Source organism: Eumetopias jubatus, unplaced genomic scaffold (assembly GCF_037043125.1).
Source record: "Eumetopias jubatus isolate StellerSeaLion01/CBP00866 unplaced genomic scaffold, mEumJub1_p1.0 scaffold_1, whole genome shotgun sequence".
Taxonomy (NCBI): Eukaryota; Metazoa; Chordata; class Mammalia; order Carnivora; family Otariidae; genus Eumetopias; species Eumetopias jubatus.
The window spans coordinates 197,311,398-197,336,713 of NW_028274807.1; the positions used below are offsets into that span (position 1 = coordinate 197,311,398).

The following is a 25,316-nucleotide window of genomic DNA, read 5'->3' on the forward strand; positions in this document are numbered from 1 at the left end:
GGCCGCCCCGCGCGGTGACTGCGCCGGCAAAGGGGGCGAGCGCGCAAACTGGGGCCGGGTCACGCGGACTGCGACCCAGGGAGACTGCGGCCGCGGGGACTACCGCGTCGCGGACAGTTGGTAAGGGAGCACCGCTAACGGCTGCGCGCTAACGGCCACGCGTCTGCCCCGCCCCGCCCCTTCCTCTCGCAACAGCCTGCGTCCGGCCCCGTCTCGCCCCGCCCCCGCCCCGCCTTTTCCTCTTGCGCGGCGTGCGCCCAGCACCGCCCTCGCCCCGCCCCTTCCCCTCGCCCCGCCCTCTCACGCGAGCGCCCGGACCTCGAGAATCGATCCCGCGCAAGACAAGCCCAGAGGCGGGGCGGAGAACGTCGCGCCGTGGTGACGTAGTGTCGCCGGCGCGGGCGGGTGACGCCAACTGGGCCCGTTGTCTGTGTGTGGGGCTAGGGGCCCCGGGGCGGCGGGGGCTCCCGGCGCGGGCGGCTGTGGGTCGGGAGGGCCTGGACATGGCGCTGAGGGGCCGCCCCGCGGGAAGATGAATAAGGGCTGGCTGGAGCTGGAGAGCGACCCTGGTGAGGAGGGTGCTGGGCGGGCCGGGGGTTGGGGAGGCCGGGTGGGCCCGAAACTCGCCCGCCTGACCACCACTTGCTCCTCTTGTCGCCCCACCCAGGCCTCTTCACCCTCCTGGTGGAAGATTTCGGTAAGAGCCTTTCCTACCCGCCGGATCCGGGCTGTGGGGGCCCATTCCTGTGCCCTCGCTCTACAGCCTGGGGCTGCCCTTCCCGACTTCTTTCCTTCCCCGATCGCAGGTGTCAAAGGGGTGCAGGTGGAGGAGATCTATGACCTTCAGAGCAAATGTCAGGGGTGAGTGGCTTGGTGCCAGGGTCTTCCCTTACACCCCGAGGGCAAGGGGAGGGCCAGGAGAGGAGTGCCCCTCAAGGGAGGTAGTGTAGGAATCCCAAGTTATAAAATCTCATACATGGAAGCATCCCTGATCTTTGGGTGCCCTCCTCATTAAGCTGATATTTTTGTTTTCTCCCAGTCTTCCTTCAGCACTTCCCTTTATGTAGTAATCCCTTTCCCCCTGTACAAATCTAACCATCCTTTGGAGTACAGTTCAGCTGCCTTTTCTGGTCTTGTAGCAGGAAGGCAGCCCCTTCTCTTGACCCAGGTCACACAGTGCCTGCTGTAATTTATTAATTACAGTTTTCATGTACTCGTGTGCCGGTGGCTTTAATCCCTTCACAAAGGTCTTGTATTGATTGGTTGGTGTGTGGCATCTGACAAGGCCCCTCTAGGGTGACCAGCCTCAGGGTCTTGGTCGTCCTGCAGAATAGAGGTGTGGAGTGACTACAGTGCATGAACTGAGAGGTCTGTTTTTATCTTCTAGGAAAAAAGGGACTGATCTAGGTGTTCATTTGGTTTCTTCACTGCACTGGGGCCCAGGCCTTGGGGTTCACAGTGAGAATTAGTGTTTAAATTCCTCGATCAGAGTTTTTTTTTCTTTCCTTACCTTCTGTTCCCACCTTGTCGTGGGCCGTGGACTCCAGCTTTTCATCTCTTCTCCAAAAACCTTAGACTTCATGAGGACATGGGGTATTCCGGAGCATCACAGCCAGATGCTTGACTCTGGCTTCTGGGTGTGAGGGCTCAGGGCCAATTTAGGCATTGTTGGAAAGAAGTGAGGGTAGAGGTGGGATCACGGAAAGGGCACCTGAGTTGTAACACAGTGCGGGGGGAATAGGCAGGAAAAGAAAGGGGATGCTGATTGCCTTCCCCCACTTGGCTGGTTTAGCTTTGCCCCTTACTTTCCCCAGCCCAGTGTATGGATTCATCTTCCTGTTCAAATGGATCGAAGAACGCCGATCCCGTCGCAAGGTGTCTACCTTGGTGGATGATACGTCTGTGATTGATGATGATATTGTGAATAACATGTTCTTTGCCCATCAGGTCTGCTGGGCTCTGTGTGCGTCTGGAGGGTGGGATGCTGCCATTGTCTTTGCTGGGAAGTGGAAGTGGGGGAAGGCAGGAGGAGGAGATAGGCAGATACCAGGAGTGGCGGTTAGAGAAGTCCCCTGGCAGAAGGAACTGAGCTCTTAGTTCATTACAAAAGGGTGTATCTTTAGAGCAGGCTGGTGTTGAGTCCCCTCTGCATGTCCCCAGACATCTGGTGGGTATTTAGTTGAATGAACAAATGTTGGGTGGAGATGAGGAGAGCTGATGAGTTTTGTTGTTCAGATAGGACTGCCCCTCTCTGGGTCCCTGTTCTCAGTGAGTATGGCTTGGGGTAGGTATGCTGTATATGAGTGACTGTTCTTGGGTTTCACAGCTGATCCCCAACTCTTGTGCCACTCATGCCCTGCTGAGCGTTCTCCTGAACTGCAGCAATGTGGACCTGGGGCCTACACTGAGTCGCATGAAGGACTTCACCAAAGGCTTCAGCCCTGAGGTAGGCCGTGCGCAGTCCCTCAATCCTGGCTCACAGCTTGCTGGGCAGATCTGACTCCCAGGCCTACTTGTAATGCTACCATATGGCATATGATACTATGAGGCCCTTTTCTTTCAAATGATTTACCTTATGTTTGACCCTTAAATTTTAAGCTCAATTGTCAGGAAAGACCTAAGGAGGAAAGGAACATTCCTTAAGTGACACTATGTTAGGAATTTCTTTGTCCGGTCTGTATCAGGCCACGTTGCTCTCCAGTGTCCACTCATTACCGTGCAAGACTAACCCCATCCTTCTGGGGCTCCGGAGTTCTTTTCTGTCCTTACTAACCTTTCAGGAAAATCCATCTATGCTGCTTCAGGTTCCTGGAATGCCTCCAGGCCTTCTCTCTAGAGCTTTGCTTCCTGCCCAGAGGCCCACCTGAGAAATTGTTTTGATGTCTTATTTTCTTCTCTAGAGCAAAGGATATGCGATTGGCAATGCCCCAGAGTTGGCCAAGGCACATAATAGCCATGCCAGGTGTGTGGGAGCCGTGGGAGCTGATGGGAGTGGGGGCGGGGGGGGAAGGATTGTCCCATTCCGGGCCCTGAGTATGTCCTTCCCCAGGCCTGAGCCACGCCACCTCCCCGAGAAGCAGAATGGCCTTAGTGCCGTGCGGACAATGGAGGCGTTCCACTTTGTCAGCTATGTGCCTATCACGGGACGGCTTTTCGAGCTGGATGGGCTGAAGGTCTACCCCATTGACCATGGTAGGGACCCATTGGGGTTTTCTGCTTACCTTCTAGGGAGCTAGGGCTCAGGGTCCTCAGGTGTTTGGGGACCCAGTGGCAGGGGGGTGGTGTTGAGGGCATCCGTCTTTGGCTGGATGGCACCCTGCACCGTACTACCTGACCACCTCTCCATCTTCCTTCCCACTCCTGGCCTGCCCAAACTCAGGGCTTCCCACCTGCTGACTCCTCATCTTGGTCTTCCCTAGGGCCCTGGGGGGAGGATGAGGAGTGGACAGACAAGGCCCGGCGGGTCATCATGGAGCGAATCGGCCTCGCCACCGCAGGGTAAGGGCTCTGGGCTTGCCCTTCCCTCTGGAGCTGTGCCCCTGTTGGAAGGACACAGAAAAGGGAAAGCAGAGGGGTCAGATGACTCGTGCAAGGCCACATGATGAATCTGGCCAGGTCAAGCTTAGATCTTGGGCTTCCAACTCCTTTGCCCTATTTCCCGCCCAGGCTGCCTATGGCCTGCTTTGGGACAGGCTGGGGAGGGGCAGGCCTTGGTGGAGCCCTAGGTGGCCCAGACGTGCTGGCTCACTTGCTGATAGGCCCCTCACGCAGGTCGTTGGAAGGCACCCGCTCAGCTGCCTGGCACTCAGCTGCCTGGCGTGCATTACTGGCTGCTGCCCGCCGGGCGGGGCGGGGCCTGTGCCTGTGGCTGCAGTTGTGACTGCGGGGGGCCTTGCCAGATTGTTTGTCCCAACCTGATGGCGGTGCTGGGCGGGAGCTGCTCTCACGGCTGCGGCTGTGACTGCAGGGAGCCCTACCATGACATCCGCTTCAACCTGATGGCGGTGGTGCCCGACCGCAGGATCAAGTATGAGGCCAGGCTGCATGTGCTGAAGGTGAACCGTCAGACAGTACTGGAGGCCCTGCAGCAGGTGGGGACCCCTCCCGCCATCCCTCTTCCCCCAACTGGGGCGTGGTCTCTGATTCCCAGGTCACTCTTTATTATGGATGTGTTGAGCTTCACCTGACCATTCCTTTCCTTTGCTTTCCTTGTGGGAAAGCTGGGACTTGGGGTGGAGAGGGGCAATCGCTTCTAAAAGGAGGCTTGGGTTCAGCTGTTGTATTTCCTTGTGAGCGAGTGGGTAGAACCAAGGCCCTCTGCTATCCAAGCGAGCGGCTGGGTCTGCTTTCACGACTCTGAGCCTTGGATTCTGTTTTTAGCTGATTAGGGTAACACAGCCAGAGCTGATTCAGACCCACAAGTCTCAGGAGCCACAGCTGCCCGAGGAGTCCAAACCAGCCAGCAGCAAGTCCCCCCTGGCGCTGGAGGCAAGCAGGGCTGCAGCTGCCTCTGAGGCCACTCACACAGGTACCAGGGATCTTGGCGCCTCCCCTTGGCCTCAGAGCTTGAGCTGAGAGGCCCAAGCAGAGCAGGTCTTTTTGTATGGATACACTTGGGCAGAGGTTCAGAGGCTCCTTTGGGAGGCCTGAGGCCCTGGTGCCTGCAGCCCTCTCCCCTCGGATCATGGCGGGAGAGCAGTCATCCCCTAAAGAAAGGTACCTGTAAAGGGCTGACATCACCACAGTTCCTGAACCTTCTCTATAATAGATACTCCCTTTTTGGTTTTCTTAAGAGGCTTTTCTTTTTTTCTGCTTCTGTCTCCCTCCCTTTTTCCATCTCATCCTTCGTCTTGCTGTGAGCCCATGACCTAGAGCTTGCGGGCTCTCATCCCGTTAGCTAGTGCATCTGTTCTTCTCTGGCAAGGGAGGAGGGAGCTGTGCTATGTCTGGGGAGATGGTGGGCTGGGGACAGGTTTTCTTGGGGATCTGGCTGAAGGTCCCGCCTGTGCTCCTTGTCCTCTCAGATGGTGTGGAGGAGGTGGCTGGTTCATGCCCCCAAGCCCCAACCCACAGCCCTCCCAGCAAACCCAAGCTGGTGGTGAAGCCTCCCGGGAGCAGCCTCAACGGGGTTCCTCCCAACCCCACTCCCATTGTTCAGCGGCTGCCGGCCTTTCTGGACAATCACAACTATGCCAAGTCCCCCATGCAGGTGAGCTGGGAACATCCTTGCCCAAGCCCCTCTGGTACTTTCTTGAGAGGCTGCAACAAGCCGTTTCCTTAGGTGGTTCGTTGGTGTTGATCCTGTACCGCCTAGGTGGCCAAGTCTCTCTGCTACCCAAGAAGCCCCCACAGGGGCTTAGAGAGGCAGAACTCCCAACTTTCAGTCCACTCACACAGTAGTGGGGCAGGATGTTTAGGGCATGTTCCCGGTACCACTCAATGAGTTAGGTTTTGCTGGCAAAATAAAGGCACGTGTTTCAGGGTGCTCAGTTTGCCTTTAGGTGGGCAGCAGCCTCCCCAGGAGTCACGGGTGGGCTCGGAACACCTGGGGTTCGGTGGACTCGACCTGGAGAGCTGTGTTGGTTTTCTGGCCGTGAGAGCTGGGTCCAGCCCGGGCCGACTGGTCCCTGCTTACAACTGCCCTCGGTCTCTGCCTCAGGAGGAGGAAGACCTGGCAGCAGGTGTGGGCCGCAGCCGAGTCCCCATCCGCCCCCCCCAGCAGTACTCCGACGATGAGGACGACTATGAGGATGATGAGGAAGACGACGTGCAGAACACCAACTCTGCCATCCGGTCAGCCCCGGCTCTGGAAGGCTAGAGGCTCGAGTGCTGCAGATCCTATCTTGACTATTCCAACCCATGTCTGAGGTTGCCCAAAGCGTAGAACACTGAGCACCTGGGGGAGGCTGGCATGCCAGGGCTGACTCCAGATCCCTGGTCCCCAGGACTCCAGGAGGCCTTGGGGGAGTGTTGAAGACATTTCCCCAGATAACAAGGCCTGTCCTGTTGGGAGGTGGCCTTTCGGCTAGGCCTCAAAGGACTGGATGAAGCAGGGATGGAGGAGATGGGGCGGGGTGCAGCCCTGTCAGGGCACGGCATTGTCAGAAGGCCAGAGTGAGGCGGCTGGCGTAGAGGTGGCCTTTGAGAGTATGTGGCTGTGGCTTTTGGAGCTTAGGGAGCCAGGCTCAGCACGGCCAGGTCAGGCTGCTGGGTCCAGTGTGAGGAGCCGCAGCGTCAGTCCCTGGGGGCCAGGACACGTCCAGGGCTGTTCTGGGCACTGCTGGGCGGGGTCACCTGGCCCCTTCCCTTGGCTCACCTCTCCTCGGCACCCCCGACCCCCAGGTACAAGCGGAAGGGCCCAGGGAAGCCGGGGCCACTGAGCGGCTCTGGGGATGGGCAGCTGTCAGTGCTGCAGCCCAACACCATCAACGTCTTGGCTGAGAAGCTCAAAGAGTCCCAGAAAGACCTCTCGATTCCTCTGTCCATCAAGACAAGCAGCGGCGCGGCCAGCCCGGCCGTGGCGGCCCCCACACACTCACAGCCCTCGCCCACCCCCAGCAACGAGAGCACTGACACGGCCTCCGAGATTGGCAGCGCTTTCAACTCGCCGCTGCGGTCGCCCATTCGCTCAGCCAACCCGACGCGGCCCTCCAGCCCGGTCACCTCCCACATCTCCAAGGTGCTTTTCGGAGAGGATGACGGCCTGCTGCGTGTTGACTGCATCCGCTACAATCGCGCTGTACGCGACCTGGGTCCTGTCGTCAGCACGGGCCTGCTGCACCTGGCTGAGGACGGGGTGCTGAGCCCCCTGGCACTGACAGGTGCGCCCGGGACTGGCTCACTGGCCGCTTGGTGCACTGGGGGAGAGCGGGGGGTGGCCAAGTGACTGCCAAGTGGCCTGCACTCTGAGGGGTCTTCTCGTGCCTTCTCTTCCCAGAGGGTGGGAAGGGCTCCTCCCCCAGCAGCCGACCAAGCCAAGGCAGCCAGGGGTCCAGCAGCCCGGAAGAGAAGGAGGTAGCGGAGGCTGTGGACAGCAGAGAGAAGCCTGGCTTGGCTAGGCCTGGTGAGCCCTTGAGCGGAGAGAAGTACTCTCCCAAGGTGAGTCCCTTTGTGGCTTGCTCTTCTAATCTGGCCAGAGGGAGGGGCCTGAGGCACTGCCGCCCAGGGGCTGGGGCCTGCGGGTTCTGGCGTAAAGGTGCGTGGCGGAAGCCAGGCGCCAGGAAGCCTGTCTGGGTTGGGGAGCTGTCGGGGCCTTGGTAGGCTCTGTGGACGCTGGCTGCTCGTCCTTGCCTCCAGCTGCCTCCTGGTGGGGGAACTGGGATGCTGGCCAGCCCTCCTCAGGGCTGCATTGCGGGATTTTGGCAGGAGTTGCTGGCACTGCTGAAGTGTGTGGAGGCAGAGATCGCAAACTATGAGGCCTGCCTCAAGGAGGAGGTGGAGAAGAGGAAGAAGTTCAAGGTGGGTCATCCCTCCAGTGGCTGGTCCTCTGCCCCTGTCTTCCCAGACGTGGGACCTCCCGAGGCCAGCTGGTGGCTGCTCCGGGGAGCTGGGCTGCGGTGCTCTCATCCTTCTCTCCCGCAGATCGACGACCAGAGGAGGACCCACAACTATGACGAGTTCATCTGCACCTTCATCTCCATGCTGGCCCAGGAAGGTGAGGGCACTTACCGCCGCAGCTGACCTGGCATATGCCCTGCCGAGGGCCATGTCCCTCAGGCCTATCTTGGGGCTTGAGCAGACCGGGGGGCCCAGGGAGGGCCGGGAGAGCCTCAGCTCCTGGCCTGAGGCTGTGGCCCATGGAGCAGGTGGCTGCTGTGCATCCAGCCACCTGTTCAAGGGCCTCGGCCTCTTTGCAGGCATGCTGGCCAACCTGGTGGAACAGAACATCTCGGTGCGGCGGCGCCAAGGGGTCAGCATCGGCCGGCTCCACAAGCAGCGGAAGCCTGACCGGCGGAAACGCTCACGCCCTTACAAGGCCAAGCGCCAGTGAGGACTGCTGGCCCGTACTCTGCAGCCGCTCTTGCCGCATGGCCCCCGCAGGGGCCCCTTCCCCGCCCCACTCCCCCTCTTCCCAGTATTACTGAAAAGTTCCACCCAGAGAGCTCAGCCCCTGGCAGCGGGAGCCAGGCTGGAGCCCGTGCACTGTGCCCCAGGGCCTGGCAGGGCAGGGCAGCCCCATAGGGCTCTGGAAGCAGCAGCTGGAGCTGGGGCACAGTGAGGTGCTGCGGCTTCCTCCACAGCCGGCTGTGGAGTGGCAGGACCTGGCCTTTCCGCCTCGGCAGTAGAGTATATATTTTACCTACAGAGACGTCTATTTTTCTGGGCTCTGACCCATCTTGCCACCACTGTGTTGACATAAGCCAGCTTCCTGACTGCGTTCTTTCCAACACTTGTCATCCTGGTGGGCCCAGGTCCCTGCGTCATGCTGGAGTCATGACTGCAGGGTCCCAGCTGGGGGCCTGGGTGGGCATTTGGGCCCCGCACTCTAGCCCCAGCCACCAGTCGTCCCTGTTGTGAGGAAGCCAGGTCTGTTCTTCCTCCCGGGAGAGCTCCAAACTCAGGGACCCGGCTGCTGGGCTGGATTGGGAGCGGGGTGTCCTAGTAGGGGTGGAATGAGCAGCCCGCTGGGGTCCCACGGCCTGAGCAGAGAGAAGTATTCAAGCTGTTTATTGGCCTGTAAACTCCCGCCCTGGCTTCAGCCATGCTTGTCAAGACTGCTCTCTGCAGCAAGGCTCTGGGCTCTTTGCCTTCAGTGTTGTAGCCCTGGCAATGGGCCTGCCTTGGGCTCCTGCGCTCTGACCCTGGAGCCTGGGCTTCAGAGGAGCCCCTGCCCCGCCCCTCAGTATTAACCATGTCTCCCTCCTCTTAGGGATAGCAGAGACAGGGCTGCTTGCAGGAAGCTGACTCCACTTGGCTCTCCGTGCCACGCCAGCTTCTTCAGCCTCTGCAGGGCGCTCAGGGTGGAGGGCAGCAGGACTAAGACAACCAGCTGGAGCCCCCGTGTTCCCCGAGGGCCTAATGCCAAGGGGCAGTGGGCCCAGCACTGTCTCTGGAGCTCGGGCCCCAAACAGAGCCCCAGGGACTCTGCCAGATGGCTTTGAAGGTGATCTAAGCAGGCCCCTTATCTGTACATAGTGACTGGGGCAGGGGATGGCTGGCCAGTGTAGAAGCCACCTCTGTGCTGAGCACAGCCTGACTTCTCTGGCCCCTGTAAATATTGGATCAGTGAATAAAACTCTAAGAAATGAACTGTCCTGTGGTTGCTGGCCAAAGATTTATAGGCTAGGCTGTGGTAGGAGGGAGGACCTAACCAAACCTGGGCCCAAGAGCCTGTGACCAGAGGGGTGAGAAGTATGCATTCTCAGGCATCCATCCTTCTGGGGCAGAGATTCTTGGGACCCTAGACCCAGGATTTAGGACCTGAGCTGAGGAGGGGCTTTGGGTGGGCTGTGGAACCTGAAGAGGACACTTTGGGAGGAGAGAGACCTGGCTTTCATCCAGATCTGATGGCCTTGCTACCTGAACAGATGCCAGGGCTCTGGGCTGAAGAGGCAAGGTAGCCTCTAGTCTCACCAGGCGCACTGTCCCTGGAGGGGTCCCCTTGGAGGGCGCAGCTCTACCCTTGTTGCATTTGGACAGGTCCAGCAGGCCAAAGCTGCTAAGCACATTCACTCCTGAGGCCGCCGCAGCCCCTCACCCCCACCGCTGCCCTGGCAGGAATCCTGTGGAGGGGCATAGACATGAGCAGCGGGGACCCAGCTGGACTGCTTAGAAAACGGCTTTAATGGCCCCAACTCTTCTGTCCCGAGTCTAGTAGTCCAGGGCACAGATGAGGGCCACACCACGCTTTATCCAGTGTCGCTGGGGCTGATTGGAGGGGAGCTCCACAGCAATGATGTAGTTGGTGGAGTGGCCTGTGGTCGATAGTGTTCCTGGAGCAGACAAGAAGGGAGGGGTTGTCTGTCACGAGTAGGAACAGGGTAAAGGCAATGCACTCAGCAGATTCAGACGGTGACAAGCAGGGGCCCTGACCCGAGAGGAAACCTGCCTGGTGAATGGGTCCGGCCAAGGCCTGCCCAGGGTTATCACACTGACAGTTGAGGACAGGAATGGGAGAGTTGGGGCCACTGCTCATTCCCTGTTGGACCCGGCGCAGGCCCACCTCCCTGCCAGGTCTCCCTTACCCCCTCTGAACCTTCATTAGCATACTGGGGCTCCCAAGACCCAGGTGGGTCTGCTGAGGGAGGCAAGAGGATGGGGAGCTCAGGGGCCACTTATCACAGACTGAGCGCAAGCTCTGGGCATTACTCTCCCTGCCTCCTGGTGGTCCAGCTCTGGCCTGGCCTGCTCACTCTCAGGAGGGCTGACTGGCCTCTGTCAGCCATCCTGTTCAGCTAACCTGACCAGTTAGGCTGGCCTAGTCCTGGGCCCCCACCCATGGTGCAGGTTCCGCACCCTGGGCCCATACCCGCTCGGGTCAGCGTCTTGTAGATGGGGCACAGGTAGAAGTCCTCGTTCTGGATCTTGCGGTTCTGCGTCGGCAGGAGCCAGATAACGGCCATCTCTGTGTATAGCTCCTTGGGCCGAGATTCAGCCAGCTGGAAGGCTGCAGGGTCCCAGCGGGCACCTTCCAGGAACAGTCCATGGATGTAGCACCCCTCACTGGGCCTTTTCTTGAGCTCTGACACTGACTGCTGCATTACCTGTGGTGGGCACACAGACATGCCCGCACACGTGGACTTGGGTCAGGAGGCACAAACTCCCTCCTGAGAGTCCTGCCCACCAGCCCACTGCTCGCCCACCATTTTATTTTGTTTTATTTATCTGTTTTTCTAAGACTTTTGTTTGAGAACGAGAGATAGAACACGAGCAGGGTGAGGGGCAGAGGGAGAGGGAGAAACAGACTCCCCACTGATCAGGGAGCCTGACGCGGGGCTTGATCCCAGGATCCCAGGATCGTGACCTGAGCCAAAGGCAGACGCTTAACCAACTGAGCCACCCAGGCAACCCACTCACCCACCATTTTAGTTGGCAGCCTGCAGTCTATGCCCAGCCCCTAGGGATTTCCTGGGGGCTCACAGCTACTTCTGGCTTGGTTTTCCCTGCCCCCCAAGACCCACTCAGGACACCCAGCCAGCTGTGGCCTTGGCGCCCTTCCTGCCTGGCCCCTGTAAATAATGGGGGCCTGACCCAGGCCATACTCCAGCCTGACCCTGGCCTGACTTTGGCTGTGTGCAAACCTTGAAATCAAATGAGATGGTGTCAATGGAGATGACAGACTTGCGGGCAAAGTTCTGCAGCGTGCCTGTCAGGAAGGCCTGGGGGAAGAAGAAGCCACTGATCCAGAAGACAGCTGGGATGCCCCCTTGGATCCAGGCCTGCAGGAAGTCCAGGCGCTGCATCAGGTCCATGACCCATGAGGACAGTGGCTTGAGCGATGGGTAGGCCTTAGCGTTCCAGAGCTCAGGCACAATGTTGTTGTACAGGCTGGTGGCCATCAGCTCCAGCTGTGAGGACATCACCACCAGCCCCTTGAGTGCCTTGAGCAGGTCTCGCAGCGTCTCTGTGATCACCTGCAGCAGCCGGTTGTACCTACGGGGCCAGAGGCAAGGAAGCAAGCATGGCTGGGGGTGCTACAGCAGTATCTGTACCCCCACGCGCAGGCCATAGACAGAAAAACAATGGCCCAACGTGGGGGCTAAGAGCATGGAGCTGAGTCGGGCAGCCTAGGTACTGATCTCAGCTCTGCTCCTTAGCAAACATGTAACCTTAGGTCACTTCACCGTTTGGGGCCTTGGTTCACTCATCTGTGAAGTGGGAACAGTAAAATGTAGCTGTGTTAGAGCAGAGACATGGCATGGCGCCTGGCCCAGAAGAGCTGTTGCTGACACTTCTCTATAATAATAACTCTCCGTAATAACTCAGGGCTGGGGGTGGCCGGGGGGTTACCGAATGACCTCCTGTACTAGCACTGTGTTCATCGACTCCTCATACAGCACGGGGTACTTGGCCATCACCAGCTGCAAGTTGACGGGCTCAGGAATCTGGAGCAGAATATTGTGAGCCACATCCTCCACTATCTGTGGGGGCAAAGGGATACACACAGGGGTATCAGGGCCAGCACCCCTTAATTCTTGCAGGATTCCACATGCACAGAGTTCCTTCCCACGGCGAAGCAGGAGGGATGGTGGGAGACTGGCCCTGCCCAACACGTGTGCCCCTTTCCCCTGCGGCCACCTACCTCCTCCCGGCCCTGGCCGCCCACAGAGGATGATTTGGGCTGCAGCTGGATGATGGCACCAAGCAGGCCGTAAGTCTCATTCTGGGCGAAGGTGATGTTGGCATTGTCGTGCAGGCCAAAGATCTCAGGCATGTCATTGAGAGGGAGGCCTTTGATGTAGGAGAGGTAGCCCTGGAGAGTAGGAGGGCCACAACTGAAACCTCGCTCTACCCCCAGCCTGTGGGGGGTCCTCCAATTGGGCAGAACTCCCACTTGCCTCCCCGACTTGTAACCCTTATGCATCTCCCTCTTCTTAGGGCTGCATGGCTTCTGAGGCGTGGTGTGGGGAGCCTTCTCTTCCCTCCCAGCCCTCCGCCTGCTGGCATCCTGCCCCCCACCCCCGGCTCCTTCATTCAGCCTCTCCAGTCAGTGACGCTCCCCTCCTTACAATGATGACCCACACTCCGACACCCACCCCGGCCCTGCAGTCTCCCTGCACACATCTTAGCCGAAGCACCATATCCTCTGGGACCCTTGGAGAGGCTGCCCTGCCTCGACTGAATTACACTCAGGCAGCAGCTGAGCGGCCAGACGTCACCTCTCCCCACAGAGACAGAGCCCGAGCTCCAAGGGGCAGGGACTGGGTCTGCCTCCCTCCCTGGGGCTCTCTTTGTGGGATGGAGTAATCCATGGAAAGCAGCTGCTGGGGTGCCGGGGCCACGCCTCCTCTCATTCAGCTCCCAGGTGTTCATGGCACCCCTGCAACCCGGCCTGGCTGGCTGCCCACAGCCGCTGGGGGGCACGCTCACGTTGAGGTCGTAGGTAGGCTGGATCTGGTGGTAGATGCCCGAGGCACTGTAGCTGTGATCATGGAAGAGCACGGAGGGGCTGTAGTAGTCCTCCAGGATGTTCATGACGCAGCGACGGTCCCAGTCATCCGTGACACGGCCCCCGTAGTTGATCTCCCCAGCCGTGTACTTGAGGACCTATGGGGTGGGTGGGTGAGGGCCGCCACAAGCGCCCAGCGCCCCGCCCCAGCCTGTCCCCGGCCCACCTTGTAGGGGATGTCGTCATACTCATCCAGGAACATCTTGAGCTGGCTGATACAGATGCGCAGGTCCCCGTCTGTGAATTCGTAGGGGATGTTGAAGCCCAGGGGCCCAAACTTGCGGCGCTCCAGCGCATTCCCATGGAACAGGCACAGAGATAGCAGCAGGGACTTGAACTCCATCACCTGCGAGAGGCGGCGGGGGGGGGGGGGGGGGGGGGGCAGGAAGTGAGGGGCGGGCCCAGGCCGAGGCAGTGAGGAGGGGGCGGGGAGCGTTCACCCCTGCGCTTCACCTTGTGGCAGGAGTTGAGGAAGTCGTCGCTCAGGCTGCTGTAAGACTTGAGCAGGTTGGCCTTGACGCCACGTGGCGGCTCAATGGTCATCTTGGAGCCATTCTGCAGGATGGACACTGGGAACTTGTTGCTGGGCAGGCTGGTGAGCCACAGGCGGAAGTCCCGGTGCACCTGGTGGCCACGTACCATGTGAGCATGGGGACCCACACCTGGTGGCTGCCCCACACCAGGTTCCCTGGGCCACCGGCAGCTTGACCCTCCCCCTGGGTGGGCCGGGCCAGGCCAGGTTACGCAGACCACTGATTAAGAATATCGGTTTTGGGGCGCCTGGGTGGCTCAGTCGGTCAAGCGTCTGCCTTCAGCTCAGGTCATGATCCCGGGGTCCTGGGATCAAGTCCCACATCGGGCTCCCTGCTCAGCAGGGAGCCTGCTTCTTACTCTGCCTGCTACTCCCTCTGCTTGTGCTCTCTCTCTCTGACAAATAAATAAATAAAATCTTTAAAAAAAAAAAGAATATCGGTTTTATCAGGTCATGGTCTCAGGGTCATGAGATCGAGCCCCGCATTGTCTCTGTGCTGGGCCTGGAGCCTGCATGGGATTCTCTCTCTCTCTCTCCCTCTGCCCCCCAACCCCACCCCAAGGGGGAAAAAAAAGAATATGGGCTTTGGCAAGTCTCAGCATCACCAGTCTATGCTGGGTGGACGTGGGCAAGTCACATCACCACTGGTAGCAGTAACGCGAGGAGCCGCTGAGAAGATAAATCTAGTTGAGGCTTGTTTCATATATCACTTTCTGAGTGCTGTGTGCCCAGGCTGGGCTGGGGGCTCTGTGGGACGGTCTCATTCAGCCTCATCAGGCCTGGATGGACATGTCGGTAGTCCCTTCAGTGAAGGAGGCCACTGGGTCTGTGGCAGGTGGGGCAGCACACCTTATCGGGGTTGATGTGCTCAATGAGGTGCTCCAGGGCTGGCATCCAGCTCGGTGCCAGGTGGCAGTTCTGGAAGAAGACCCACTTGCCCCTCTCTATGGAGCTGCGCATCATGGCTTCTGCCCGAGGGCCCTGTGGGGGCGGGAGTGCTGAGTGGCGAGGTGCCAACCGGCCCAGCCTCCAGACCTCCACCCCTGCCCACCCGGTCCTTACCTGGCCCTGGCCCAGGGAGATGGCAGAGAGCTTCTTGGAGAACTTCATCTCTTCGGCAAACTTGTAGAGGTCGGCAGCAGGGTCAGTGCCAGGCGACAGCACAAAGATGAGGGGCGTGGTGGAACTGGAGTCTTTGAACACCACTGACAGGTTGGCTGCCTGCAGGTCAGGGAGATATGCTGGGTCACCTGGGGCTGAGGTAGGGCAGAGGGACCAAGGCAAGGCAGGGGGTCCTGAGGCTTCCAGAGAGGCTTCCCGGTGGGGCCTGGAACCTCCCAGAGCCTTTGGAGGGTGTGGTTAGGAGTCCCAGCCTGACCAAGGCTGCAAAATGATCTGTCCAGGTGCAGCCAGGCCCCCGGGGACCCAGAGGTAGGGATTACTCCAAGGCTCCGGCTGATGGCACTTGCCTGGGGCTCAATGAAGCGTGGCTCCAGGTTGGTGGCCACGAAATCCTGCATGGCATTGGTAACCTTGTCCCCACGCAGGCAGCGGAGAACCAGCAGCTTCTGGAACTGGTCCAGGTACTTATCCCAGAGGCCAGGCAAGGGCTCCCTGCAACAGTGCCCATGTCCCCCTGAGAGCTGACCTGTGGGAGGGCACTGGCCCTAGGGACTCTGCCGGCTGGATGGCTGGGGAGAGTGGAGTGCCTGCAGGGTACATGGTCCGGGGCACAAAGGGATGTAGCCACAGCTGCAGGGCACCCCTGCGTGGCTCCTCAGAGAAACCTCCTGGGCAGGTGTGTCCCTGGGGTCTCACCCCTACGTGTGCCCACCCTGCAACCCCCTGGGGCACAGCTCACCGGTGGGGCTCAAGGCTGTCAAAGATGGATTGGAATTCTGAGAGGTGCTTTGGGAAGTCTTCGGCAAAAGAGGAGAAGTTTGGCAGGTTTGAGAGTGCCAGGATATCTCGCCAGGCCCGGTCTGACAGCCAGTCAGGCGCCGGGTTCTCAGTCATGACCTGGATGGAGCCTCCGGACAGGAGGTAGCGCCACTCACCCTGGCAGGGGACAGGGGGAGCCTAGTGCCCAGGCCCCGTGACCTGCCTCTGGCACCCTAGCCAGCAATGGCCCCCCCTACCACCCTCAGCCAGAGAAACGGAGTCCTCCCTGGGGCTGGCAGTCAGACCGGTCTGGGTTAGTGTCCTCGTTCCACATTTTTCTGGCTGTGTGTCCTTAGGCAGAGGATGTGACCTCTCTGAGCCTCAGTCTCCTCATTTTGGAAAGTAGGAAGAATGAGAATCTCAGCTCCTTCCCAAGGGTTTTGGGGGGTTAGGTAAGAATAGACCCGTTAGCCTGGCACCTGCACACAGATAGGGCTCAGCCATAGTAGCTGTAATGCGGTAACGCTCACTCTCTCCGCATTGATTTCCAACACTCGGCAAATACCTGGGGCTCATGAGAGCACAAGCTGGGAGGCTCAGGACAGTCTCTGCTCACTTGGCTCCGAGAAGGCTGTGCTCACAGGACAGTGGGGGCCACAGTGAACCCAGGGTCTTCTGGCTGTTTTAAGTAAGGACTGTTTCCTGAGGCCTCTACCGCTTTGCTCTCGCTGTGCCCTCACGCCTGGCCCTCTCTTTCCCTTTACCCTGCTCTCCCAGGCCCTGCCACAGGGCACCTCCTCGGGCCATCTGTCCTGGGTCACCGGCCCAGCCAGCTGGTTGCCTCTCTGCTCACGTACCTGGTCGATCTTGTCCTCATTCATCATGATACGGACACACAGCAGGAAGGCAAACATCAGCTTGTGCTTCTCAAAGAGGCTGCGGCAGACGTTGCTGTAGAGGTTGTAGGTCAGGTGGCGGTTGATGTTGGCGATACGCTTCTTCAGGTTGTCTGCACGGCAGGGAGGAGATGGCAGTGCGTGGGGAGGGGTGAGGGGAGCAAGATCCCCGGGGCTCGGCCCAGGCCAGCCAGTCTGCCCCACAGCCACGGGGGCCATCTGGGCCTCCCTTTGGGGCCTATGGAGTTGCCAGTAAAGGGGCTCTGAGGAGGGTAGGGAGGGGGGTGTGTTGTTATGCCTGATCTGAGAGAATGTGCAAGTTTACATATGCGTGCCCCCTGTGGATATGTGTCCCCCTGTGTCACATCTGTGCCAGGCTGGAAGCCCAGCATCTGTGTCCATGTGCACGCACACCGGGGCTACCTGCCCTCTCCGAGTTGGCGATGCCCGTGAGGAAGATGCTGAGAAACCACTCCAGGGAGTACTGGTACATGGGGTCCACGTTGGCCAGGTCAGACACACAGAAGAAAAGGATCTGGGTGCGGACGGCCACGGGAATGTACTCCATGCGCGTGAGGTCAATGTCCTTCTCCGTCTGCTCTGCGATCCTGACTTTGGCCTGGAGGTGCAGCAGGGAAGAGGTGGTCAGGCCCAGGTCGGCTGGTGGAGGATGGCAGGCAACATGGGTGGGGACAGGGGTCAGGCCTGGGGCTGGTCGGGGGGTGGGTAGAGGCAGGAGTCACAGGCACGGACAGGCCATTGCTGACCTGGATCTCAGCAGCCTTCATCTTGGAAGCCTCCAGCACCTTGATGAGCTCCATGTCATCCACAGGGTTGCCTTCGGAGGAACTGAGCCTGTACAGGATCTGGTCTTCGATGTCCTTCAGCTCCTGGCGCATCTTGGCATTACTGACAATCAGCTGGTTCTTGGCTTCCTCCAGGTCTGGCCGCTCCTCGGCCACTACCTGGCCCAACAGCTGGTCCTCTAGGCCACTGCCAGGGGAAGGGACAGCATGTCTGTAACACCTGGTAGGCTCCAGAGGGTCAGCCTTGAGCCTGCTCACCTGTCTACCTGTGCCCCCAGGGCTCTGAGAGCCCAGCACCCCTTCCAGTGGCAGCCTGGGAGGTCTGGCCTCTATCTTGGGCTGCAGGGCTGAAGCAGAGCCTGCCTGCAGAGTGACCAGTTCTCAGTGAGACCCCAGGTGGCAACCTGGAATCCCAGAAGGGGTCAGGTGGTTCAATATGTGAGTTGCTGGGGTCGCTGAAAAACTTCATCTCGGCAGGAGGGGCCTGGGTGACGGGCAGGGGATAGGCCTTTCACCGCCTTGTCTGTGGAGAGGTTCATAGTGGCCACTGACATGAGGGCCTGAGTGTGGAGTAGGCCTGTGGGCTCTGTGCGGGTGGCCAGCAAAGTGTACCCATTAGCCTGGCACTTGCTCACGGTAGCAAGGCAGGAAACAGGGCTTGGGTGCAGGGTGTCAGGGTGTGCCTGACTCAGGGCTCCGGGACAGCTCTGGGGGTGAGTGCACAAGGGGCTGGCAAGGGCTGAGCTGTGGGGGAAGGGTACCCAGACAAGATGGGGCTATGTTGACCAGGGAGGCTGAGGGGTCCTGACCAATGATCAAGGGCTCTTGATCTTGGGGGTGGGGATTCTTAGCTGGAAATGGTGGCAAGTAAGGGGAGCTGGTGGAGGTGCTAGAAAGACCTGGGGCACCAGAGCACCTTGGAAGAAGCTGCTGGAGATTCTGGGAAAGACCCATGGAGTCTTGGCCTGGGGGTGGGCGAGAGGCAGCCAGGCAGAGCTGATGCTCTGGGTCTGGGGCATGGGGGCTTACCTGGGCGACAGGGTGAAGTTGATGAGGGTGAGTTTAGTGGAGATCTCAGGTGTGTAGTGTGGGTTGGGCAGCTTGGTGGTGATATACATCCTGAAGTCCTCATGGTAGGGGATCACCGTGTCCCCTAGCTTTAGCACTGTGTTCCCCTGCTGCTTGTATGTCTACAGTGGGTGGGATGGGCAAGCGCTGTGGCCCGGGCTTCACTGGGGAGGCAGTGAATGGGGGCTGCCCTGTCCCCTGTCCAGCCTGACAGGCTGCCCCCACTCCCCTGCTGCTGCAGGCCCACCTGCTTGAGCAGCACAGGCTCCAGGGCTGGGTCCAGCTCCTCGCCCACATTCTCCAGAAGGCAGGGCTTGCCAAAGCGGATGGCATTTTCCATGCTGCGCAGGAAGTCTCGGTCACTCAGCTTGAACACATCCAGGCCACTGTCCTTCTCCTGTGGGCAGAGGGGGTGAGTGGGGGCTGTGGGAGCTGCCAGCCTGCCCGGGGCTCAGCTCCTGTCCCTGCACCTGCTAAGCCTGGCTGCAAGGGGTGGCGGCACCAGGCAGGTGGGCTCACCATGTTCTTGATCCATTTGTTGGCCTGGCCCTGAGGGTCGATGAAGTGGGTCCAGCGCTGGGAGAACTGGTTGATGACCCCATTCTCCACTGACAGTGTGTCATTGGGGAGGCCAGCAATCTGTGGGGCATCAGGTACCAGACTGGGTCAGGGTTGTCACACAAGCAGGGTCAGCTGGGGTGCTAGCTACTCCCAGCTTCATGCTTGGCTATCTCTTCCTTCTCCTTACGGCTCCCCTGTGGAGGTAGGGGCAGGTGACAGTGGGCACAGGTGTCAGCCCACAGGGCCCCCTACTCTCTCCTGCTCCTCGGCTGGATCCCAACACCCTCCTTCTCTGGCCTCTCTGCCCTCTTGCCTACTGAGTCCCCCCTCAGTCAGGCCATCTCCGCAGAGCCCACAGGCCATCAGTACCCTGGCCTATGCTCTCCCTTGGCCTCTGCCAAAAGCCTCTGGGTTTTCTGCCCGAGCCAACTTTACCCGTCCTTTAGGGTCTAGCTCAAATCTGACTTTTTTGGGGAAAACTTTCTTAACCTCACCCTGGATGCTGCTCTCCTACCCCAGCCCACTCTGATAAGCACCCCTTGAATTCTCAGCCCCCAGTTACCTAGATCTGTGCCACACCATGTTCAGCTCGCTCCTCTCCTACCCACAGCCTCTTGCTGGGCCCAGGCAGGTTCGGGGGAGTCATCTCTGAGCAGGCCCAGGAAAGAGGGTGGGGGGGAAGAAGGAGGCTCCTGGCTCAGCCCAGTCACTCCAGCCCTCCCCCTTCCTAGGTAGGCACCTGCCACGAGCGGATCTTCACAGGGTTTCCCAGCGTCCCGATGAGCGTGGGCTCAGAAGTGTGAGGGACCTTGTGTCTTATGAGCTGCTTGACCCAGTGGTCGTAGAGCACTGTGCGGTACTGGCCCTGGGGAGATGCCAGACTCAGGGCCACCCCACCATGACACGTGGGATGCCCTCCCACCCCCCACCCCCAGTCCCCCAGCACTCAGTAGTTGTACACAGAGGTAGAGCTCAGACGTGGAGTCAGACACTTGCACTCAGGTCCCACTTTGGGTGACTTCTTTGGCCTCCATAAACCTCAGCCCCTCCTCTGTGAAACAGGCGTGATGACAACAGGCCCGCCTGTCAAGGAGGCTGTGAGGACCGAGTGAGATGCACCCAGCAAGCATGCAAGTGCGAGCTCAGGTTTCCCACTAGAAGGCTAGCCCCGCCAGGGTGGGTTTTCTGGCTGTTTCCATGCCTGGAACAGCACCTGGTTCGGATGGGACGGCTGAGAAGCTGAGTGAGTGCGTGAGGGAAGAGCCGCCCTGCAGGCTGCCCCTTGTGGAGGTGAGGCTGTCACAGGGAGGGCTGGAAGGCTCCTCACCGTGAAGGGGCCCAGGTAGGCCACAAAGCCAGCAGCCACCAGCAAGTCACCGGAGATGTTGCCAAGCATATGCTCCAGGTTCTCCACGGTCTCCTGCCAGCGCACCTTCTCATCCGACAGCCCGTTGATGAGCTGCAGAGGCGGCCCCAGGGGGTGGGCTGTGGTTGGCCGGGCCAGGGCCTGGGGAAGGGGGTGCAGGACCTGCACCCCCACCCCCTGCCAGACGCTCGCAGCCCACAGGCCCTCCCCGCAGGACGTGCTGACCTTGTCCGCCCGGCCCAGCCGCTGCTCGCACTGCTCGCACTTCAGCTCCAGCTCCTCTTTCTTGGTGATGCATTCCCGGTACTTGGTCTGCATTGTGGCAATGCCGTCCTCCACCTCACTCAGACGCTGCTTGGCCTCCTCCAGGATCCTCTGTGTCACTTCGAGGTCGTCCTGGGCCTCCCGCAGGGCTTGCTGCAGGCACGGGGCCCAGGGCCAGCTTGTGGAGCGGCCCCAGGAGAGACCCCCTTCCTCCCCTGCCCCCCCCCACCCCCAAGCTGGACCCAGGCCTCACCCGCTTGGGCTCCACTGCCTTGGCCACGAAGTGGTACTTGTGCATGGCGCGCACCCACTGGCAGATGGAGGTGCAGGCCTTGGACACCTTGGCAATCGCAGCCGGCTGGAACTCCTCATTGTCAATGTATGGCTGGATGGCTTTGATCACTGCCTCCCCGATGTTGTCCTGCGGGGGGGGGACCAGGGGCATCAGGGGGCTGTTTACAGCAAGGAAGCGGTGGTGGGGCCTGCTGAGGAACACCCTGCTCGTGCTCTGAGCCCCCTGCTCTGTGTAGGCTTCAATACAGGTGTCTTCCTCAGGGAATAAACACAGTCCAGAAAGGATCCAGGATTTCAGATAATACGATTAGAGACTTTGTCCACAAGAAACCGTGCAGTCTCAAGGTCTGGTAATGTGCAGGTCCCATTAAAAACTCACTTAGCAACAAGGGCTGCTTCCTGAGAGGTGTGGAGACCAGCGAGTGATTCTGATGCCCAACCAGGCTCACGTTCAAGGGTATTAATTCTCACCCTGAGAGCTCATCACACCCCCAGAGTTCCCGACCCCGCCGTGAGAGTCCAACCATGTAGTTCAGGATGAGCCCAGGAATCTGCATTGTTCATGAACTCCCAGAGCTCAGAGCCTGGGACCAGGGAGCCTGAGCACTGGCCATGAGCACTCCTGATTTGGGCTGAATTGGCCTCTGGTTTCTAGACTGATGGAAGTGGAGGAGGAAGAATGGGGAAGTCTGTAGGGGGCCCTGCTACCTATGGGTCATTATCTCCACCCTCCCAGCATGGCCTGGGGGGTCTGCGGCCCCACACTGCCTCATGGCTTCGGGGAGGGGGTGGTGCGGGTGCACAGGCAATTGTCCCCTACCCAATTTCTGGGCTGAAGAAGGTCCCCTAAGAGGGTGGTGGGCTCCAGGCTGACCTAACCATGAAGGAGCCCCCAAGAAAGAACACGACCGTGGATACTGAGAGCCCCAGACAGACAGCAGACAGAGAAACCCAGGGACAGACAGAAGAAGTGGAACCTCAGCTGAGGCTGCATAGACAGTGCAAGTCTAGGCCAAGGCCATGGGGGCCCTAGGAAGGAAAGGGCACAAGAGGGGATCTCCAGGCTGCACAGCTTTGGGGTGACCAGCCAGAGAGCTCCTCTGGGGCCAGGCTATGGTCCCAGTCAGCTATGTGTGGCCACAGGGCTACGTGTGTTCAGGTGAAGGGAGACAGGGCAGAGAGCCCTACACTTCTGGGGGGGGTGGGGGTGGGCAGGCTTCTCTGCCTGCTTCCCTGCCTCACTCACGGGCCTGCTCGCTTTGTGCCTGGCACACTTGCCTTGTCAAACTTGAAGAGGCTGTCGAGGAAGCGTCCAGGGTCCTGCAGCAGCCCCTTGCCCGGCTCCCAGTAGTCATCCACTTTGGAGCCAGGCCTCTCTCCAGGCACCTTCTTGGGCTTGATGCCCTTCATGATGCACATAGCCTCTATGACCAGCTTCACGCCTGGGGGTGGTCGCTGCATGGCCCGGACCTGCGGGTCAGGCCGAGAGTGGGGAAGGGGAGACCCATCACTGCCTGGATACCCCTGCGCAGGGACAGCTGTCAGACAGGGTGGACCCCACCAACACAGTTCCTACGACCACAAAGGGCATGCCTGGCTGTCCCCCGAGGTCTGCTTCAGCCTGTGGTTCCTTCTGCTCCCCCTCACCCAGGCCTGACCATGAGGTCCTAGATGCTCACTTCTCAGGACCCAAAGCCCTCCATGTGCCCGCCTGGGCCATGGGGGCTGGCGCAAGGAGGTAAGGGCAGACAGCTGGCTTTGAGCCCTACCTAGTTCTACCCACACCTCTCAGCACGTGACCCCCAAGCGACGTGGAGAGAGAGGGCCTGGGGGCCAGAGGCACAGGGACAGATGCCAAGGGGGAACTTCGGGAGCCGCCTGGCCACCCACCTCGGTCACATCATTCTTGTTGAGGTTGCGCAGGCTGGCCAGGGCTGCGTCCAAGGCAGGCAGCGCCTCATCCAGATCCTTCTGGGCATCGTCAGCAATAGCTTGTGCCTTCCTTGCCTTCTCATTGGCCTTGGCCTCCTCTGCTCGCACCGAATTCCGGGTCTCCTGAGCAATGGTTGTGTCCACCTGGGGGCCAAAGAAAGGGAGGGCCCAGCTGCTGGCGTGTCGGGGACAGGTGTGTCCCCCCCTTTCTCCTCCCTGCATCTCAGTCTCCCCGGGGTCAAGGGAAATGAGAGCAGGGATGCCCCCTTCTCCAGGGGCCCTCTCGGAGCTCCGGGAATGTGAGAAGCCCATTCCAAGTGCTCATGGTGGGCCCAGCGTGGGGCTCAGGGCTTTACATGCTTGAGCACAACTGCCCTTCAGGGAAGGACCCCCTAAGCCCTCAGGACATCGACAGGCAAGACAGAGAAAGGTGCTCCCCCACATCACGTTCTTTCCATCTGCTGGAAACATTTTTGATACACTGACTTTGCAGAGCAGGAGGTGACTACTTCTACCAGGAAGCTGTCCTAATGAACTTGTGAATCTGAGATGTCTGCTGTACACAGCTGGCCCTCAAACTCGGGGATCTCATGGAGACTCAGAGGGAGACTTGGGCTTAATGCCCTTCATGGTGCACATAGCCTCTATGATCAGCTTCACGCCTGGGGGTGGCTGCTGTGTGCGGTGGCCTGCCACTCTGTCCCTGTTGTGATTATCAGGGTTTGGGTTGCCTGTCCTGCTCTTCACCATACCCCCTGCCCGGTGCAGGGCCTGGCAGAGAAGAGGTTCCAAGCAAACTCTTGTTGAATAAACAAAGGACTACTGACTAAGGAAAACAGGCACTGAGAAGCTAAGCAACCTGCAGAGGTCAGGCAGCCAGCGACCTCATGGTGCATGGGGACCCCTAGCATCCTCAGACATGGTCAGAGATCAGGGAAGAGGACCAGGGAGCACCCCCCACCTTGATCTGCTCCATGGTCAGCAAGGTGTCCTTGGCAGCCTCTTCCAGCAGGGGCCGCATCATCTCTAGCTCCTCCTGCATCTTGGCCACATCCTCGGAAGTACGCAGCAGCTGGTGGATGGGGGACACAGAGAGGAAATCGGGTGTGACGGTACCAGAAAGAGAGCCGGGCATGGAGGGGACTGGGGAGAGGGTCCTGCAGGGCTGCCTGGCCCTCACTCATGAGTGAGAGGCTGTGGCCTGTTGCCCAGTGAGCCCGAGAGGAAGGGAGCAGTCCCCTGAAAATCTGTGGGGTGACCTGCTTTGGCCTTGCCCTTGTTCATTTGGTAAGGGAGGAAGCTACCCATTTAAACACTGCAGGCTGCTGACTGAGAGGGTGGGCTGGGCCTCCCCAGGTCAGGGCTAAGCCAGAATACGCGGAACCATGGGCTGCTAGCCATTGCCCACAAAGCCCCACCCTGGCCCACCTTGTCAAGACCACTCTTCATGCGGTTCTTGGCAGTTTTCAGCTCCTGTTTCTTCTGCCCAATTAGGATGGAGAAAATATTAAGCAGCTCTAGGTAGCTCTTGGGGGTCACGTAGTTGTGACGGGCCAGCTCGGCTAGGTACTCGACACACTTCTTGGCCACCGACTGGTGGATATATACGCAAACCTGAATCTGTGGGGTGGGAGACCACTGATGCCAACCTTGTAGAGCCCCCAGTAAAGACAGGGCACAAGGGTGCCCTTGAAGAGAGGGTGCCCATTGCAGCCTGGTCCCAAGGAGGGGGCCACATGTAGGAACCTCAATGCCTCTCACACTCACTGTCTCCCATGATCCTCATAACCTCCAGGTCAAGATCACCTATTCTGCAGAAGAAAAACTTACAACCCAGAGAAGTCAAGGGGCCCGTTTAAGTTCACACATCTGTTAAGGGCAGAGCTGCCTCTGAACGTGAACCAAGCTGTCTCCCAGATCTTGGCCCTGTGCTCCCAATCACAGCTCCCAAGACCTGCCTCTCTCTGAGAGTCCTAAGGGGGGACCCCCTCTCCCCTTGGAGGCTGGACGTGGGGGAACAGAGGGCCCAAGGCCTCAGATAGCTGGACAGGGAAACAGGCTCACTCTAGTTCTTGGCCCCCAGGTGACCATCACTCTCTCAGGTTTTACCAAGCAAATCTAGCCGCCCCCCCCCCTGCCATCTGTGGTCTTTAATTATATATTCACCGTGACAACCTTGTGGCACTCCCATGATACAGATGAGGAAACAGGCTTAGAACAGGTCAAGTTGTCCATCCCAGTGCCCATTGGTGTTGGGCCTGGGACTCTCACCCAGGCCCCAGTGACCGTAAGCCCAAACCTGAACAGTTCCCCCTGACAGCTTGCTCCTCACCAAGCCACCTACCAGTCCTCGAATTACTTCAGAGTTGGCTTCTAGGTCTGGGATCTCATTCAGGAACGTGGTAGCCACAGACTCCAGGGCCTCTGCCGGCCATTCGTTAAACCAGTCAATGGTACAGCAGTTGACAAGGGAGGGGAACTGCCTCAAACGGGCTCGGAAGACCTCTCCGATGGGGCTGGGGGACGAGGAGGCCAAATGAGTCACTGACTTCCACCCCCAGGAGCCCAGGACCCTCCTCATGGCAGGCCCCAGGGGCCGTCCCTGCAT

The 25,316-nt window shown here is 59.6% G+C and overlaps 2 protein-coding genes across 3 annotated transcripts in view; one reads left to right on the forward strand and one right to left on the reverse strand.

Moving 5' to 3' along the window:
- The first annotated feature begins 394 nt into the window (after positions 1-394).
- On the forward strand, positions 395-9,249 carry BAP1 (BRCA1 associated deubiquitinase 1). 2 transcript variants are annotated; one of them, XM_028124533.1, is made up of 17 exons: positions 395-569; positions 668-697; positions 807-861; positions 1,815-1,947; positions 2,327-2,446; positions 2,901-2,962; positions 3,050-3,192; positions 3,420-3,498; positions 3,968-4,091; positions 4,381-4,528; positions 5,025-5,209; positions 5,660-5,793; positions 6,343-6,821; positions 6,938-7,098; positions 7,366-7,458; positions 7,582-7,654; positions 7,857-9,249. In XM_028124533.1, exons 1-17 carry the CDS (start codon positions 533-535, stop codon positions 7,988-7,990), a joined length of 2,190 nt encoding a protein of 729 aa, XP_027980334.1. In that variant the 5' UTR covers positions 395-532; the 3' UTR covers positions 7,991-9,249. The 2 variants fall into 2 exon arrangements, with proteins under 2 accessions (XP_027980334.1, XP_027980335.1); XM_028124534.1 differs by having other exon boundaries at positions 4,022-4,091.
- A 561-nt stretch (positions 9,250-9,810) lies between these two features.
- DNAH1 (dynein axonemal heavy chain 1) overlaps positions 9,811-25,316 on the reverse strand; it is a 73,534-nt gene continuing 58,028 nt past the window's right edge. The window contains exons 51-77 of the mRNA XM_028124520.2: positions 25,053-25,224; positions 24,137-24,328; positions 23,670-23,780; positions 22,667-22,852; positions 22,055-22,246; positions 20,736-20,903; positions 20,444-20,635; positions 20,180-20,311; positions 19,592-19,717; positions 18,811-18,930; positions 18,539-18,688; positions 18,253-18,413; positions 17,185-17,410; positions 16,841-17,036; positions 16,379-16,530; positions 15,502-15,698; positions 15,106-15,254; positions 14,703-14,857; positions 14,490-14,621; positions 13,562-13,732; positions 13,275-13,454; positions 13,030-13,206; positions 12,242-12,412; positions 11,950-12,080; positions 11,241-11,592; positions 10,469-10,703; positions 9,811-9,932 (exon numbers count right to left, since the gene is read on the reverse strand). Of these exons, the coding sequence (XP_027980321.1) occupies positions 9,811-9,932; positions 10,469-10,703; positions 11,241-11,592; positions 11,950-12,080; positions 12,242-12,412; positions 13,030-13,206; positions 13,275-13,454; positions 13,562-13,732; positions 14,490-14,621; positions 14,703-14,857; positions 15,106-15,254; positions 15,502-15,698; positions 16,379-16,530; positions 16,841-17,036; positions 17,185-17,410; positions 18,253-18,413; positions 18,539-18,688; positions 18,811-18,930; positions 19,592-19,717; positions 20,180-20,311; positions 20,444-20,635; positions 20,736-20,903; positions 22,055-22,246; positions 22,667-22,852; positions 23,670-23,780; positions 24,137-24,328; positions 25,053-25,224 (4,648 nt within the window). The remainder of the gene's footprint in view (positions 9,933-10,468; positions 10,704-11,240; positions 11,593-11,949; positions 12,081-12,241; positions 12,413-13,029; positions 13,207-13,274; positions 13,455-13,561; positions 13,733-14,489; positions 14,622-14,702; positions 14,858-15,105; positions 15,255-15,501; positions 15,699-16,378; positions 16,531-16,840; positions 17,037-17,184; positions 17,411-18,252; positions 18,414-18,538; positions 18,689-18,810; positions 18,931-19,591; positions 19,718-20,179; positions 20,312-20,443; positions 20,636-20,735; positions 20,904-22,054; positions 22,247-22,666; positions 22,853-23,669; positions 23,781-24,136; positions 24,329-25,052; positions 25,225-25,316) is intronic.